The sequence below is a fragment of the Carcharhinus amblyrhynchos genome, chromosome 20, assembly GCF_965287045.1.
Source record: "Carcharhinus amblyrhynchos chromosome 20, sCarAmb.v2.hapA, whole genome shotgun sequence".
In the NCBI taxonomy this organism is placed as follows: Eukaryota; Metazoa; Chordata; class Chondrichthyes; order Carcharhiniformes; family Carcharhinidae; genus Carcharhinus; species Carcharhinus amblyrhynchos.
Window position 1 is genome coordinate 27,877,873 of NC_137343.1, and position 15,929 is coordinate 27,893,801.

The 15,929-nt window shown below is 36.2% G+C and overlaps 1 protein-coding gene across 13 annotated transcripts in view; it reads right to left on the reverse strand.

The window, feature by feature from the left end:
* The window catches only part of clip1a (CAP-GLY domain containing linker protein 1a), a 158,944-nt gene that overhangs the window by 12,013 nt on the left and 131,002 nt on the right, over nt 1–15,929 (reverse strand). For 8 of the 13 annotated variants that reach the window (XM_080208328.1, XM_080208332.1, XM_080208334.1 and 5 more), the window contains 3 exons: nt 12,266–12,318; nt 9,221–9,241; nt 770–887 (listed from right to left, as the gene is read on the reverse strand). In XM_080208328.1, the coding sequence (XP_080064454.1) occupies nt 770–887; nt 9,221–9,241; nt 12,266–12,318 (192 nt within the window). Of the gene's footprint in view, nt 1–769; nt 888–9,220; nt 9,242–9,315; nt 9,484–12,265; nt 12,319–15,929 lie in introns of those variants that run through there. The other 5 variants (XM_080208339.1, XM_080208340.1, XM_080208338.1 and 2 more) reach the window with 2 other exon arrangements.

Below are 15,929 nucleotides of genomic sequence, written 5' to 3' on the forward strand. Positions count from 1 at the left end.
AATTACTCATTTTAATAAGAGTTTTAAAGTTTATTTATTAGTGTCACAAGTAGATTTACATTAACACTGCAATGAAGTTACTGTGAAAATCCCCTAGTTGCCATACTCCGCCGCCTGTTCAGGTACACTGAGGGAGAATTTAGCATGGCCAATGCACCTAACCACATATCTTTGGACTGTGGGAGGAAACCCACACAGACATGGGGAGAACATGCAGACTTTGTACAGACAGTGACCCAAACTGTGAATTGAACCCAGGTCCCTGGTGCTGTGAGGCAGCAGTGCAAACCACTGTGCCATTATTCTCCAAACAATTCCACAGTATCTAGCCAAACTCAATTTCTTACTGTTCTTTTAAGATATGGTGAAGCTTCTTTTTAAACCACTGAGCTACATGGTGTCTAGAAACACAGATGGACTGACAGTAGAAGATGGTTAATCAGCTCTATTTAGCTGCACAAAACCTAAAAGCTCTGTCAGCCTCACCCTAGTGTGAATTTATCACACTTACTGCTTGGAAAGATAATACTGAGACTCTCAGTGGAATATAAACTGTATTATCAAATTAATCTGGCTTGTCAACCAATCCCCAACCCACTCAACCAATGCTGGGTGAATACGTTTTAAATTGTGAGCAATGCTACTAGTGATCAGTAAACATCTTTATGATAATTGCAAGTAAGACACTTAATGAAGCTCTTCTATTTTATTATTTGTGGAATGCTTGCATATTCCAGACCTTAACCATCTGCCTATGTAAATAACTTACCTCAGTCCTGAGCTTCTCGAGCTCCTTGTCTCTATCTGTGATCAAGGCACTAGTAGTAGCGATGGATTTCTGTAACGATTTTTTGTCTTCATCAAACTCTTTTTTTAATAAAGATTCTCTGCAGAAAAATGAAATATCTCAGAAAAACATCAAACCACAAATGTTTAAAAAGACTAAATTCAAGTTTCACATTCACTGGTATACAGCAACATACAATTGTCCAAAATTATCGAAATCAAGCCACTATCAAAATTCAGTATGCAGATGTTACTCATTAAAATATTTTTGTACTTCGTTTTAGAAATAGGAAATCTCATACTTACATTTTCACTGTTTGTTGTGTCAATATTTTGACATTTTAGAACTGCAGTAAGACATAAAAACTATTCCAAAGTAGATCGGGCCACACTGACACCAAATTGCACTCTGTGATCTGAACATGCATAGTTTTGCATACCAATGACTGTATCCATGTTACTCATAAAGCACACTACTGTTCAATTTAACAAAACTGTATATTTTACAGTTAAAATGATTTAACACAAAAGACACAAAACCCTAACTTAAAGTCTGACATTCATTAAAGGCACATGATGCCAAGCAACAACGATGACATGCATAGCTTCACTGCAATTACCAGTGCCATGCAAATAAGTATCTGTTGTGACTCCTGCTGATATCTGCATGTTCCCTCTCTGAAATTGGTACTGACCTGATCTTCCAAATAAAGAGACGATAAATAGTTACAATTACACAGATTTCAGCTTGGAAGAGGAAGCATTCAGATCCAGCAGGCAGAGCAGGTTCATTAAGACACACAGCATGCTGAACGAAATGAAACCAATTCTTTGAGCGGAGAAGGCAATATAAATTGCGAAATTGATTTCCATGCCATCAATCATAAACAGGAATGAGAAAATTAAGTGGAGAATCTGGGTTTTAAAGCAATAGAACACAACGTTTGTCATAAGTGACCCTGGTCCCACCTTACAGCCATTTGTATTTATTTCCCAGTGCAAATTTATTTAAAATATCAGAGATAAACAGAAAAAGATTGGTAACTAAGGCAGTGAATTTGGTTTCCTCCATTGTATGCAATCTTGTGATAACATTAAGTATATTCAAAGATCACTCATTCATTTGAGTAAATGTTTTCTAAATGTTTTGTAATTTATAAAAAGTGTTTATTCCTATCCATTGGTAAATTTTAGAAACATTTATAACAACTTCTGGTCTGCTTGGAGTCCTGTCTTCTGCTCAATACATTTCTACTCTTTTGTGTACTGTGCATATTCAATGCACCGTATAACCTCATGCGGTTGAACAGCTGTTTTGTAACTTGAGGCCCCAATGTCAACCACCCTCCCGATCCTAGTACAAGCACAAGTGAGATGGGTAGTATCAACTAAATGACTTTATCTATATTTAAAAAACTGCAAGACTTGATTTTTCTGGTGGGAAATGATAAAATGTTGGTACATGTTAAGTCATTGTTCTGGTGCAGGGATCAATGCTCCCCGCAACTTCTGTTTGCTATGTGTGGCTTTCCTTTGTACCATGCAGTCTCTATAAAATTGACAATTGGCAACACATGCATGCATCTTAAACACTGCCTGTGCATGGCCTGTTGCCATACCATTGAACACAGAGGAACACTGGCTGGGACAAGGTTTAAATTGAGTAATGATTTCTGGTGTTTGGTCTTTTATTATGACCAAGAAGTAGAAAGACCCTACCTATATAAATTTGCATTGTATAAATGTTCAACAAAGTCCTCTTCATTTGATTCCAGAATATATGCATTATAGGTTAGAAATAGCTAGTGATGGTAAATGATCAGATAACAAAAATTCGCAGCCAGTTATCAACGGATGAAGAATGCATATAAAAATAAGATAACACAAAATATACTTTAAAAATGTTCATACTGTGTATCAAGTTTTATTTCTGTATTTTTGGTTCTGAATATTATGTTCTTGAAGATGATGAATGTTGGTACTAGAATATGGAACACAATTTTCACTTAGGTTAGCATCAGCACAGCATAGCTGTTGCATGGAAACTCAACCCTGAAATAGTGTCAAAAGGTGCTTTTCCAATAAGCTGAGATTTAAACTTTGCACTAATGGGAAACTTGTATATTTTGTGCACCCAAAGAAATTAGCTTGTTGCTACCCTAATTCATCAGTGAGGGGAGACATTCACTCCATCAGGTTAGCATGCATTGTATTGCTAGTATTTTTTGCACATTTCAAAAACATGACAAGCATGTGAAGAAAAGTAAATGACACATTGGCCAGAACCGAATTGGAAAATAAATCTGGAACATGAATTATTGCAATCTTAGTCCTGTTCTTAGTGATGTTGAGTGTCGCCCTGGTGCAAGTTTGGGTGTAGGTTGTAGTTCTAACTTATTTTGTGGAAGCTGATGAATGGATGAAAGAGAACATAAGAAACAGGAGAGGGCTATAAGCCTATGTAAGCTTCTCAATCAATGTGATCACGGCTGATCTTCGGCTCCAAATCTGCACCCCCCCCCCCCCCGCACGCTGCCCATATCCCGCGATTCCCTGAGGAAACGAAAGTTGGTTTAACTCAGTCTTAATAAAATCCACTAGTCTCTCAAGTAGAGAATTTCAAAGGGTCAAAAGGAAATGTCTCCTCATCTCAGAACTAAATGATCAGCCCCTTATCACAAAACTGTGTCCATTGTCTTAGAGTCCCAGCCAGGGCAAACAACATCTCTATATACCCAGTCAAGCCCCTTCATAATCTTGAATCTTTCATTGAGATCATCTCCCATTCCTCTAAACCCCAGATAATACAAGCCCAATTTATTCAGTCTCTTGTCATAAGACAACACTCTCGACCCAAGGCCCAGATTACTGAACCTTCACTGTATTGCTCCAATGTAAGTATATCCTTCTACATATATGGAGATCAAAATTGCACACACCACAAGATATAGTCTTAACAAAGTGCTGTACAATTGTAGCAAAGCTTCTATATTCCCTTTGCAATAAAGGTTTCCTAATTGTTTGCTATACCTGCAGGCTAACTTTGTGTCCCTTCTATGAGTACACGCAAGTCTCACTGCACATCAGCATTACAAGTTTCATGAATAAAACAAATTCTGCTTTTCTCTTCTTAAGATCAAAGTAAATAACCTCATACTCCGCATTGTGCTGAATCTGCCTCGTTATTGCCCATTCACTCAACCAGTCTATATAATTTTACAGCTTTTAAGGAGAAAAAATATACTACAAAATTAAAAATAAACATGGTCACAAATGTTTTCTTTAAAATCTTTCACAAAGTATTAAAGCAACTCAATAATAAATGTAAATGCACTGTGGAGTAACCTAGTTCCATGTGTTACGATGACTAAGTTGTTGTAACTTGATGATAATTTAGCACACCATGCTGCAGTACTGCAAGTGCTGTCTGAGATTTAGGACAAGGTTACTTAAATACAAATTATAGCAGGCATTAACAATGCTGCAACATTTTAATAAAATATATCTGCAAGTGGTGAAGGCTTACTTTAAACTCTAACTGCTTGGGCTGTATGGTAGCACAGTGGCTAGTACTGCTACTTCATAGCACCAGGGGCCTGAGTTCAATTCCTGGCTGGGGTCAGGTGTCTGCGTGGGTTACCTTGGAGGTGCTCCGGTTTCCTCCCACATTCTGAAAGACGTGCTGGTTAGGCGCATTGTTCAGAACAGGCACCGGACTGTGGTGACTAGCAGAATTTCACTGCAGTGTTAATGTAAGCCTTACTTGTGACTAATAAACTTTTAATTGCTTTGTGAAAATTAGTAAAGTTAGTTAAATAAAGTTCAAAAGTTTAAATTCCTGTTTGCCGAAAGATCAGAGGACTCCTAAAATTCTGAAAACAATATTTGCTTTCAGATGGAAAGATTAACTTTTTTATTCTTTCATGGGATTTGGGCATCGCTGGCAAGGCCAATATTTGTTCCTTGTATGAGTTCTTAATTTCTCCTGAACATATTGGCTCACTAGGCTACTTCAAAAGGCAGTTAAGAGTCACCCACATTGCTGTGGGTCTGGAGATACATGTAGGCTAGACTGGTTAAGGATGGCAAATTTCTTTCCCTGAAGGGCAATAGTTGACAATTGATGATAGAATCACCATTACTGAGATTAGTTTTCAATTCCAGATTTTATTAAATGAATGGGTTTGAACCCATGTACCCAAAACGTTAGCTTTGGGTCTCAAGATTACTACACCAATGTTATTGTCACAACAGCACTATCTCCCCTATACAAGTTTATCATTCTTACAGCCTACCATGTGGAGGTCTATTACCTTGGCAAATCAACAAAATCCTTACAGCAAAACATATAGGCAAAGTTTTTTTTAAGGATATAGTTCCAAATACAGTTTGAATGAGATTTATGAGAAAAAATATTGCTTAATGGTAGAATATCAACACAACATAGTGTAGGAATTTTGGATATGATCGAAAGGAAACAGTGTCCAACGAAACTATGAAAATGAAATGGCTATGCTTTACTCTATCTAGCCCCTTGCTGTTCCTGTCCTGGGAGTGTTTGATGGGGGACAGTAGCTTTCCATATTTTATAAGCAAGGTTGCCAAGCAAATATTTAGCAACCCTGGTTGCTCATTTATCTTTTTAGATCTTGAACATTTCTTGACCTAATTTTACTAATTCAAAGAGCATAAATCCGTCACAATATATACCTTAATTTAATTAACTCAAAACAGAATTCGAAGGGGGGAGTTGGAAAATAACAACTCACTAATTTTTTTTAAAAAATGAGCCACACCATTGATCCTCTTTCAATTTTCTGAATCCCTGAATTGCCAAGTTACTCTGCATCTCCATAATTAACACTTCATATTCAATTGGGTGTTAAAGGTCCTACCCTTTCTTCCTGTTATCTGCCCAATTCCTGCCCAAGTTGGATTATCAATTGAGATAACGTCAAATCAGCAACTATTCTGAAATGACATTTCAAAAGAATAGGTGCATGAAAGTCTTATATTTGTTCACATTTTTAACACAATCAATAATTTCATCATTTTTAACAGATATTTCAGCCCTTCAGCTTCTGATTTCTAACGGCTTTAGCTGTGGACAATTAAATATCAGAAGGTACTCATTAAGTGATACGATTATCCTCGCAGAATCATATTAGTACTACAAACAGTGCATTTCATGTTAACTTTAAAAAATCTTGGATGTACTTTTTGGTCCAATAATTTGACCTATATCACAACTGTTTTATAGAGTTTTTGCAATTTTTGTCCTTGCATGATAATTGACTTGTTTCATTAGCAAAGGGTTGATGCAGCAGACCAAAAAATGAAAACAGTAAAAAAAACAGGTGCAACAACAGCTTCTGCTTTAAAAGGGATCTATAGGGTTCACAAAGATAAAAGTGCTCAGTGAGGACAGGAAATTGATTAAAAGATTTCACAGCAAAGTTATTAGTGACAAAAAGGGTAGATAAAATGGCTCAACATTTGAGAAGCAAGAATGTAAGGGTTTATGGTATAATTGCTATGATTGTAAACAAACAAGAGCAGCAAAGTTACAATTTTTCTGCATTCACTTCTTCTGACTGTTCTTGCCTAGTAAGATTAGCTGTTTTACCATTTGTTAATCTGTCAGCTCAACATCCCCTTCCAGAAACACCTGCAATATCAGCCACCCAATCAAAATTGTACATAGTCAGTGGCAGCTATACTCTCCAGTTAAAGAGATCAGTGCTAAAGCTTACATGCACACATGTGCAGTGGTCCCACTAGTTTGCTCTGATCTCAGGGCAGATTTTAAACTGAATAGAAAGTTTGCTTCTTTAGATGGTCTTCTGTACAGATGAACACAGCACCTGTTAATATCAGCAGGACAAGCTATGAATTTAAGCAGCAGCCTTTCAATTTTAGAATCAGCAGTTCTGTTGAAGATACTGCTGTGGAGGCTGCCACTCAGAGCACAAGCTGCATTCAGTTGCCACTCGAGCAGCTGAGAAACTGATGGTGGACATTAGGAAATAACATTATGCTGGACATAAAGAGATAGGCCAAAAAAACATTGCTGACAAAAGGATTGGCAGGTTTGCTTTTCTATCAGGTGACTTGGATGTAGCAATAGGGCAAAAAGAATAACATGTTGTTGAAGACTCTGAATTAAATTAAATATACGGATGGCACAGTGGCTAGCACTGCTGCCTCACATTGCCAGGGATTTCAGTTTGTCACTGTGTGGAGTTTGCATGTTTTCCCAATGTCTGCATCGGTTTCCTCTGGGTGCTCCAGTTTCCTCCTACAGTCCAAAGACGCGCAGGTTGGGTTGATTGGCCATGTTAAATTGCCCCTTAGTGTCATGGGGCTAGCAGGATAAATATATGGGGTTGCAGGGATAGGGTCTGCGTGGGATTGTTGTCGGTGTAGGCTCAATGGACCAAATGGCCTCTTTCTGCCCTGTACCGATTCTATGATACACTAATTTGTTTCACCTTTATTACTCTGCTCTGACAAAGGATCAGCTAGACTCAAAATGTCAGCTCTTTTCTCTCCCCACAGATGCTGTCAGACCTGCTGAGATTTTCCAGCATTTTCTGTTTTTGTTTCAGATTCCAGCATCCGCAGTATTTTGCTTTTATCACCTTCATTGGCTGTGACAGCATATGTTATTTTGCTTTGAATGCTTGGATCATAGTTATGCCTAGAAATACCTATAATTATCAATCAATAGTTACAATGCAACCCTTTTTGGTATTACCTTGTAGTCATATCAAGAACCAATAGTGTACTACAATTCACAAAATGGATTAGAATCCAGGTTCAGCTGCAGCTTTTAAGTTATTTGGTATTTTAAATAACATTTCAAATAAAAATTATCAAATTGATTGAAAGTGCAGTGAATTTCTATTTTTAAAATTCTGAATCAATGTTTTGGAAGACAGGTCAACAAGATTTTCTAATTCTTCTGCTAGAATCCAAATAAATATCTTAATGTCCAAATCCCTTTAAAAACAAATTTAATGCTTTATGATTTAAACTGACTTCAGGACAGATTTAAAAAATGACTTGTCACTTCAAAATATGAACAGATCCGTGGTAGTATAGCACCTAGAGTTTCATTGTTGTGAAGTTCACCATTTCTCTGGAAAACTTTGCACTTTTCCATAAAGCTGAGAGATCATTTTATGATTTTGTGTCTCCAGCAAATGTGCATATTGGAAATTTGAGCATATTTTATACGACATTTCCAGCAATTATTTTCAAAGGTCAGAAAATAAAGCAGCATGTGGCTGAATTTTCGATATGCATCATCAATGGGCTAATAATAGAATTACAATGTTACTCCTTTTTGCCATTAGCCACATGTGGCTCACAAACAATGTGGAACATGCGAATAAATTTTTCTCTGCGTCACCTTAACCCAAAGCGGGACAATCCCCCATCAATCTCTGTGGCATTAGTGTGCAACACTCCAATTTTGCACATCATCTATCTGTGTGTGTCTGAGAACCGACTTCAGATTTTCCAAACACATTTCTCTTAGGACTCCTTTACAGCTTTCAGAGATAGGTCATCACCTAGTCAGCAGAAATTAAACGCAAGTCCCAGAGATGAAAGGAAAGGACAGCATTCAAACTATTGGATCAGACTTGCCTTTCCAAATCTTTTCAATTTAGCATGCGTGTTATTCTTAATCAATCAGTCAGATGGCAAATGGAATTTTTTTTCTTCTCAGTAATTTAGAAATGTCTCAAGAAAAAAAAAGCAGTCTAGTGATTCCGTTAAAGAACTCTAAGATAAATAAGATAGTTTGGGATGGGGGTTGAAGATGATGTGGATAAACGTAGCACGAGGAGATCACATACTCAATGGAATACAATAGTCTCCTGATGTTTTGGCCATGGAAATGTCATATGCAATTGACCAGATTTCAAAATTGAACTTTAAATGTAAAGATATCTTGTGCAGTTTTGTTTCCCTTCATAGAACATGCTGTTGGATGATTAAAAAGGTTAGAGTCCACTTTAGGGCTGATCATATAAAAGTATTTTGCTGTGAATATATTTTCTGAACTATTACCCCCTATAACAACTTAAACGGATAGCTATAGTAATTGCTTTACAATCTGACCATTGAATTAGAGAATTTAGATTGACATCTAACAAGCACTCTGAACCTAAAACTCCAAATAATCAGATTGGATGCTTGAAATTTAATGACTAGGTCCTCAAAATACCAACATTATCTGTAACTATGCAAGAATCGCAACAAGTTTTTTTTTAAGTAACACTATTTAGACTAAGTATTAATATTTCTCCAAAACAAATTTAGCAGTGCTTTTTGTTTTTGAAATTTATATCAAAGGTTCCTTGCATCACCCAGATTCTCCTCTTACTATGAAAGTAAGAAAAAAGTCTAGTCATGAAGCAAATACCTTGAAGTGTTATTGGGGAAGCTTTAAAAATGCAAGATAACAAGAAGCACAAGTTAGAAACATGGAAGAAAAATGCAAATTACAATCCAGGAAGTTACATAATTCCGCATTAAATGGTTTATTTCGTTAAAAAGCTGCTCGAAATAAATCACACAGAAGCAAGACACAGTAAAAGGAAGGTTGCAGCCATAGTATGTACAAAAATATATTATGGTTCGATTGGTTTTGGCTACTTATTGTAACGTGGATAGACTTTTTTCAGTCTTACCATCAAAGACAGACAGATTTAGCAAGGAAAGCAAAATTAGGAGAAGGAGAGAGAAAGGAGTGAGATGAGGTTTTGTAAGTAGTGCAGAGACACAATGACACTTTGCAAGCCACACTGACTTGTTTGACAAGCTTGCGTTAGCACAGAAATACAAGTCAATGTTCATTAAAATAGATATCCATTTATCCATCAAAGATTAACATTCTATAGTCACATGTTTACAACATTTACAACACAAGTTCACTCGATGTTTGGAAAGTCAGAGATGATCATTTTTCTGCTTCACAACAAATGTAAATTTAATTGCTGCCTTTTGTTTTAATGAGGCTTGCATCATTTTCCTTGCCAAACGTTAAAAGGATAGAAATTTGCCATTTGATTGGACAATACTAACAACAAACATGATTTAAGTATTCATTTTTAGCTAGACTGAAGCCAGCATGCTATATTTTAAAATAAGATTTTAGGAGAAGGTTGTGAAGGAAGATACTTTCCTGAGCTCTTTTAAAGAAAAACAGTTCTCAAAGGATTTATACATCTTTTCAACAGTGACCCACATAACTGATGAAATATTTTACTGACCTGAAATTTAAAAAGGAACTTGGAAAGATAATGTATTGACCCAATTTTAAAAATGATGGAATTTAGTATGCAGAAATAGAAGACTCAGTTACACACTTTGACCTGATCTTGCTATATTGCAAATGGAATTCTGCTTATAACATTGCATTTTCCACACAACTAGATTGTCATTGCTTTTCCTTCAGAAAATGCATTCTAAATCAAATTGATCAAATTAGCAAGTTTGGTCTACTTTTCTATGCTATATCCACAAATTTAGAGAACATTGCACCCCCATGGGTCACATTCCAGCTTCATTCCAATTCAATTGGCTGTATTCTCCCAAACGTTCATAAACATGAAGCAGAAGCAAAATCATCTCTCCTTTGGTAAAACAATGTTTTGAGTTTAATTTAACCTCAACAGAGCAAGATCTGGGTCACAGCACAGAGCAGGGGAATTTGTTTGAGAAAACTTATTCCTCACCATTTTAAAACCTGTATTACATTTTATTTCACAAAGAGAAATATGTCATTTCTGCATTGTGATCAAGTGCAAATGAGTTTTGTTCATCTGAAAAATTTATTTTCTGCTTATTCAAATAATTTAATCAAACATAAGTGATTGCAAGTTAATATATAATCTTGATACAACTGTACTTTCACATAACCGGTTTTATTGCATTAACCAGAAAAAGTTAAACATTTCCAAATTCCTAAATTAGAGTTCAAGCCCCCAACAATCTATTTATTTACAAAACATGCTGGAAATGCACATGAAATCTGGCAGCATCTATGGAGAGAGAAACAGGTTTAACGTTTCATGATAATGACCGGTATATCAGAACAGTTCTGACAAAGGGTCACTTGACCTGAAACGTTAATTCTATTTCTCCCTCCTTTAGATGGTGCCAAACCTGCTGAGTATGTCGAGTATTTTCTGCCTTTATTTCAGATTTCCTGCATTCGCAGAGCTTTGGTCTCATAACATATTTATTTAGGCTTCTTCATTGTTTTAACATTAAAGTGTGAATACCAAATAAGCTTATGCATGTCTGGTAGCAGTTTCAGAAATAAGACAAATAACCTAATGAGTGTTGCAACGCTCAAATTACTTCACTTATATTCATCTTCCTTAATTTTGCAGTGGGCAAGCCACAGAAATATTCCAAACATTAAACCTAAATTTCTAGTCTATTAATTTTACACTTGGGGAGTTTTATGGTGATGCATCAAAGCTAATCTCTGAAGAAATAAAAACGCATCCAATTATTATTTCATAATATCAGATTCTTAACAGAGGCTGAGCATAAAATATTGTACAACTGTTGAATTGTACATTTTGGAATGGAAGGTTCACATTAAATTTAAAATCAAGGTCAATCTCTGCTTTCGAGCACTTATGCACTGAGTATTTTTATAGTGATTCCACTTTTGGGTGTCTACATGAAAATGGTGAGTCTGACTGCTCTTAAAATAGCCAGATCAACAGTAATTTTGTCCTAATTTATGCAATGAAAGAATTCCCATCAAATTACGATTCAGGAATTTTTAAAAAAAAACAGCTAATCTATAGTAACAAAGGAAAAAACAATATTGCCTCACTCCAAACCCTGAAAGCATAAATTGAACACTTCCAGTACCTAATAATAATAAATGCACAGAAAAGATCTTCCCATTAAAATGAAAATTTGTTATTTGAAAACAATTTTGGATTCATTAATATTTCTTTCTCTTGCAAAATACAATACCCCGTGTGAGGTGACTATGAAATTGGCTTGATTTTAATGTTTTAGTTCAAAATTAACATGGCAAAAGGAGTTTATCCTGGTTAAAGTTAAATTACTTGATCAACAAATTTATGAAATAATTTGAAAATTACTGGATAAAAGTGTTATGCACAAAGTGAATATATTGTCTGTCAATCGTGCATAGTATACTGTGTTGGGGGCAATTTGAAAAAAAGTCATTATCTCACAGGTGGTAATCATTATGCCTATCGAGTCCATGTCTGTTTTCTGTAGGCAATCCAATCAGTCCATTAAAGTATATCTTTTTCCACCACTCATAGTCATTCATCTATAACAGGAAGGTATTTCTGCATTATTTACAAGCTGATTTGGTTAACTACTAATATGCTTAGACACCTCCTGATGTTCTGGGATAGTTTTGATGTGCACATACATAATATTGTGACACACAATTAGGAGTGCTTACCTCTTTTTCATTTCTAGTAGCTGATTATTGAGTGCAGATCGCTCTTCTTCGAGCTGAAGTAAAAAATAAAATATTTGTTACCAAGGTGTTCAAGGTTGACATTAGGTTTGTTGTCTAAATACTTGAGCTCCAATGAGATACATTAAAAAAATTTACAATCAGAAGTGAAATACTGATGTCATTAATATTATCCAATGTCTACATGTTTATCACTTTAATTGCCATTATAATTCCTGAATATTTAATTGCTAAGTTAATAAGATAAACGTCACACAAATTGTAAGCAGCAGCACAGAAGCAGGCACACATATTGCTATTTATTTCTACATAAATCTATTCAGGCTTGTAAGGAAAGGTTTGCTCCAATGAAAGGAAGATCAACTGAAGCTTTCAAAACTGGATTGTTAGGTGAAAAAAAATTTTTCAGAGGTATGGGGAATAGGTGGTGGAGCGATATGATTGAGGATTTCAGCAGCTGATGAGTGGAAGAGGAGTTGTTGAAGTATATACGCTTGTATGAAAGTGAAGTTTAAAGATAATTTATTAGTGTCACAAATAGGCTTACAATAACTCTGCAATGAAGTTAATGCGGAAATCCCCAAGTTGCCACACTCCGGTGCCTGTTCAGGTACACGGAGGGAGAATTTAACATGGCCAATGCACCTAACCAGCACATCTTTCAGACTGTAGGAGGAAAATTGAGCATCTAGAGGAAACACAGGGAGACCATGCAGACTCTGCACGGGCAGTGACCCGGGCCAGGAATTGAACCTAATGTCTGGTGCTTTGAGGCAGCAATGCTAACCACTGTATCCCCGTGCCGACCATATTTAAAGATTTTAACCAGTTTGAAAACAAGCTGCATTCATATTCAACTTCCACAATGTTGCATGTTACTTGCATCTTTGCAGTTTCACATGGCAGGCAAAATTTAATGCAGTGAATGGATACATTTTGGGAAGAAGAATGCGGTTGAGAAAGTGATTTAATAGGCTAATGGGGTTTGGTCCTTTATAAATAGAGGCATAAAGTACAGAAGAAATTAACTTATGATGAACCTTTATAATAAGCTGGTTTGGCCTCAGCTGGAGTGTTGTGTTTAAGTGTGGAGCGTACACTTTAGGAAGGATGTGAAGGCATTAGAAAAGATGCAGAAAAGGTTTACAAGAATGGCTCCAGGAATGAAGGACTTCATTTATGTACATCGATTAGAAAAGTTGGGTTTGTTCTCCTTAGAGGAGGTTGAGAGCTTTGGTACAGGTGTTCAAAATCATAGGACTCGATGGGGAGAAATGTTCCCATCGGCGGGAGTGTTGAGAAACACTCCATGGTAATTGGCAAAAGAAGCAACGGTGACTCCAGAAAAAACACTTTTTTCTCCCCACAGCAAATTGTTAGGATCTGAAATGTATTCCCTGAGAATATAGTGAAAGCCAATTCAATCATGGATAATAAAAAGGGAATTGGACAAGCAACTGAAGAGAAAAAAAAATGTACAGGACTGTGGGAAAAAAGGATCTGAAGTGGAACTGGTAAATTTGCTCTTGAAGATAGTCAACACAGATATAACGGGCTGAATGGTAACCATTCTATGATATAAAATGATGCCTATGCTCAAAAGGCCACTTCCAATGATAATATATTTCCATAACAAGCTTTATTTGCCTCAAATGTTGCAAGATTAAAAGTGTAGTCACCAAGATTGCAAATGGTGCAAAAAACAGGACTTGGTTTTTAAAAAAAGTCTAATTAAACTCAGCAATATTGCTAAAATATATAAAATTTAGTTAAAATTGCTGTTTATGGGATACAAATCAGTGGACAATTTTTTGGCATGAATTTGAAAGGAAAAAGAATACCATCATTTTGATATTTGCGTAGTTACGCATAACTCAAGAAGTTAAAGGGTACAAATCAAGCCCTGACATTTAAATTATTGTGTAATATATACTTACAATAGATTAAAATATACAGATCAATTTGAAGAGCTAGCCCTATGGCAAGCATGTTTGGGCGGACTGGCCTCCTGTGTCATAAATTCTACAATTTAACATCAGCAAGTTCATCAAAATGATTCAACGCTGGTATGATACTATTATTTTTTATGAATGTATTTCGCAGGAAATTGAAAAAAATGAGTAAGTACAGGTCTATGGCGGAGGCTCAATGGGCCAAATGGCCTCCTCCATCCATAGGGATTCTATGATTCTATTTCATAGGCTTCAGTGATCTGAGGAAGCTATAAATGTCAATTTATCTAATTGCTTTAGCAATTTTTATTTAATAGGTGACAATAAATTAACATTAACGAAGAAAATTATAGTAATATTTCCATCAAATCAATTCTTCTCAAAGCATTTCTTGGAGATCAAACAGAAGTAACCATTGTGAAGTAGGCAAATTAAGTAGAGAATCCCTCAAACAGAAATGATCAGAATAACCTGTTGATCTGTATTGGCAATTCTGGCTAAGGCAAGAATACCAGTTAGGATTAATCTTCTTTGAATTATGCTACAGGGCATATGTCTAACTGACCACAAGAACATTAAAATAAACGGAGTAGGCACAGACAATTTGGCCTCAAACCCGCTCTGCCATTCGATAAGATTCTGGCAGATTTTATTATGGTCTTAACGTCAGTTGCCTGCCATGACTTTCAACAGCATTGCAGATCAAAATTCTAAATCAACTTTGAATATATTAAATGACCCATCTCTACAGGTCTCTGGGATAGGAGATTCCAATAATTGACAACCCTGCAAGAAGAAATTGCCCTTACCCCTGCCTTAAATGTGCCTTTTTGTTTAGATTCACCCACAAGTGGAAACATCTCTCAGCATTAACCCTGTCAAGCAACGTCAGAACTGTTTATTTCAATAAGATCACCTGGGCGGCACGATGGCAGAGTGGTTAGCACTGCTGCCTCACACCACCAGTGACCTGGGTTTGATTCCTGGCTTAGATTACTGTCTGTGCAGAGTTGCACGTTCTCCCCTCTGCGTGGATTTCCTCTGGGTGCTCCAGTTTCCTCCCACGCTCTGAAATATGTGCTGTTTAGGTGCATTGGCCATGCTAAATTCTCCTTAAGTGTATCCGAACAGACACCGGAGTGCGATGAGGGGATTTTCACAGTAACTTCACTGCAGTATTAATGCAAGCCTACTTGACAGGTTAATACAGTAAACTAAACTCTCATCCATCTACATTCCAATGAGTGTAGGCCCAACCTGCTCAACCTATCCTCATCAGGCAACCCTTTCACCACAGGAATCAATCCAGTAAATCTCTAACCTACCTTGAATGCAATGTAGGAGAGATCCTTAAATGAGGATAAAACTGTATGCAGTACAGCAAGTCATTACTTAACATTAAATTTGCATTCCTGAAAAGTACAACTTTAAGCAGAACAATGCTAAGCAAAACGATATCAAGTCAATCAGATCTTCCCATTAAAACAAATGTAGCAACAGTAGTTAATTTCCGTAGGACCTTTTTCCTCAGGAAAAATATAAAATATTATACCCTGCAAGTTGAAATACTGTACATTGTCAAATTCCTATTTTCATATTTGAAATAACTTTTAAAACAAATTTAAAAATAGAAGAGAATCATGCTAACTCTTTCAGCTTAGCTGCAGCTCCCCCTGCCCAAGTTTAAGTTGTAC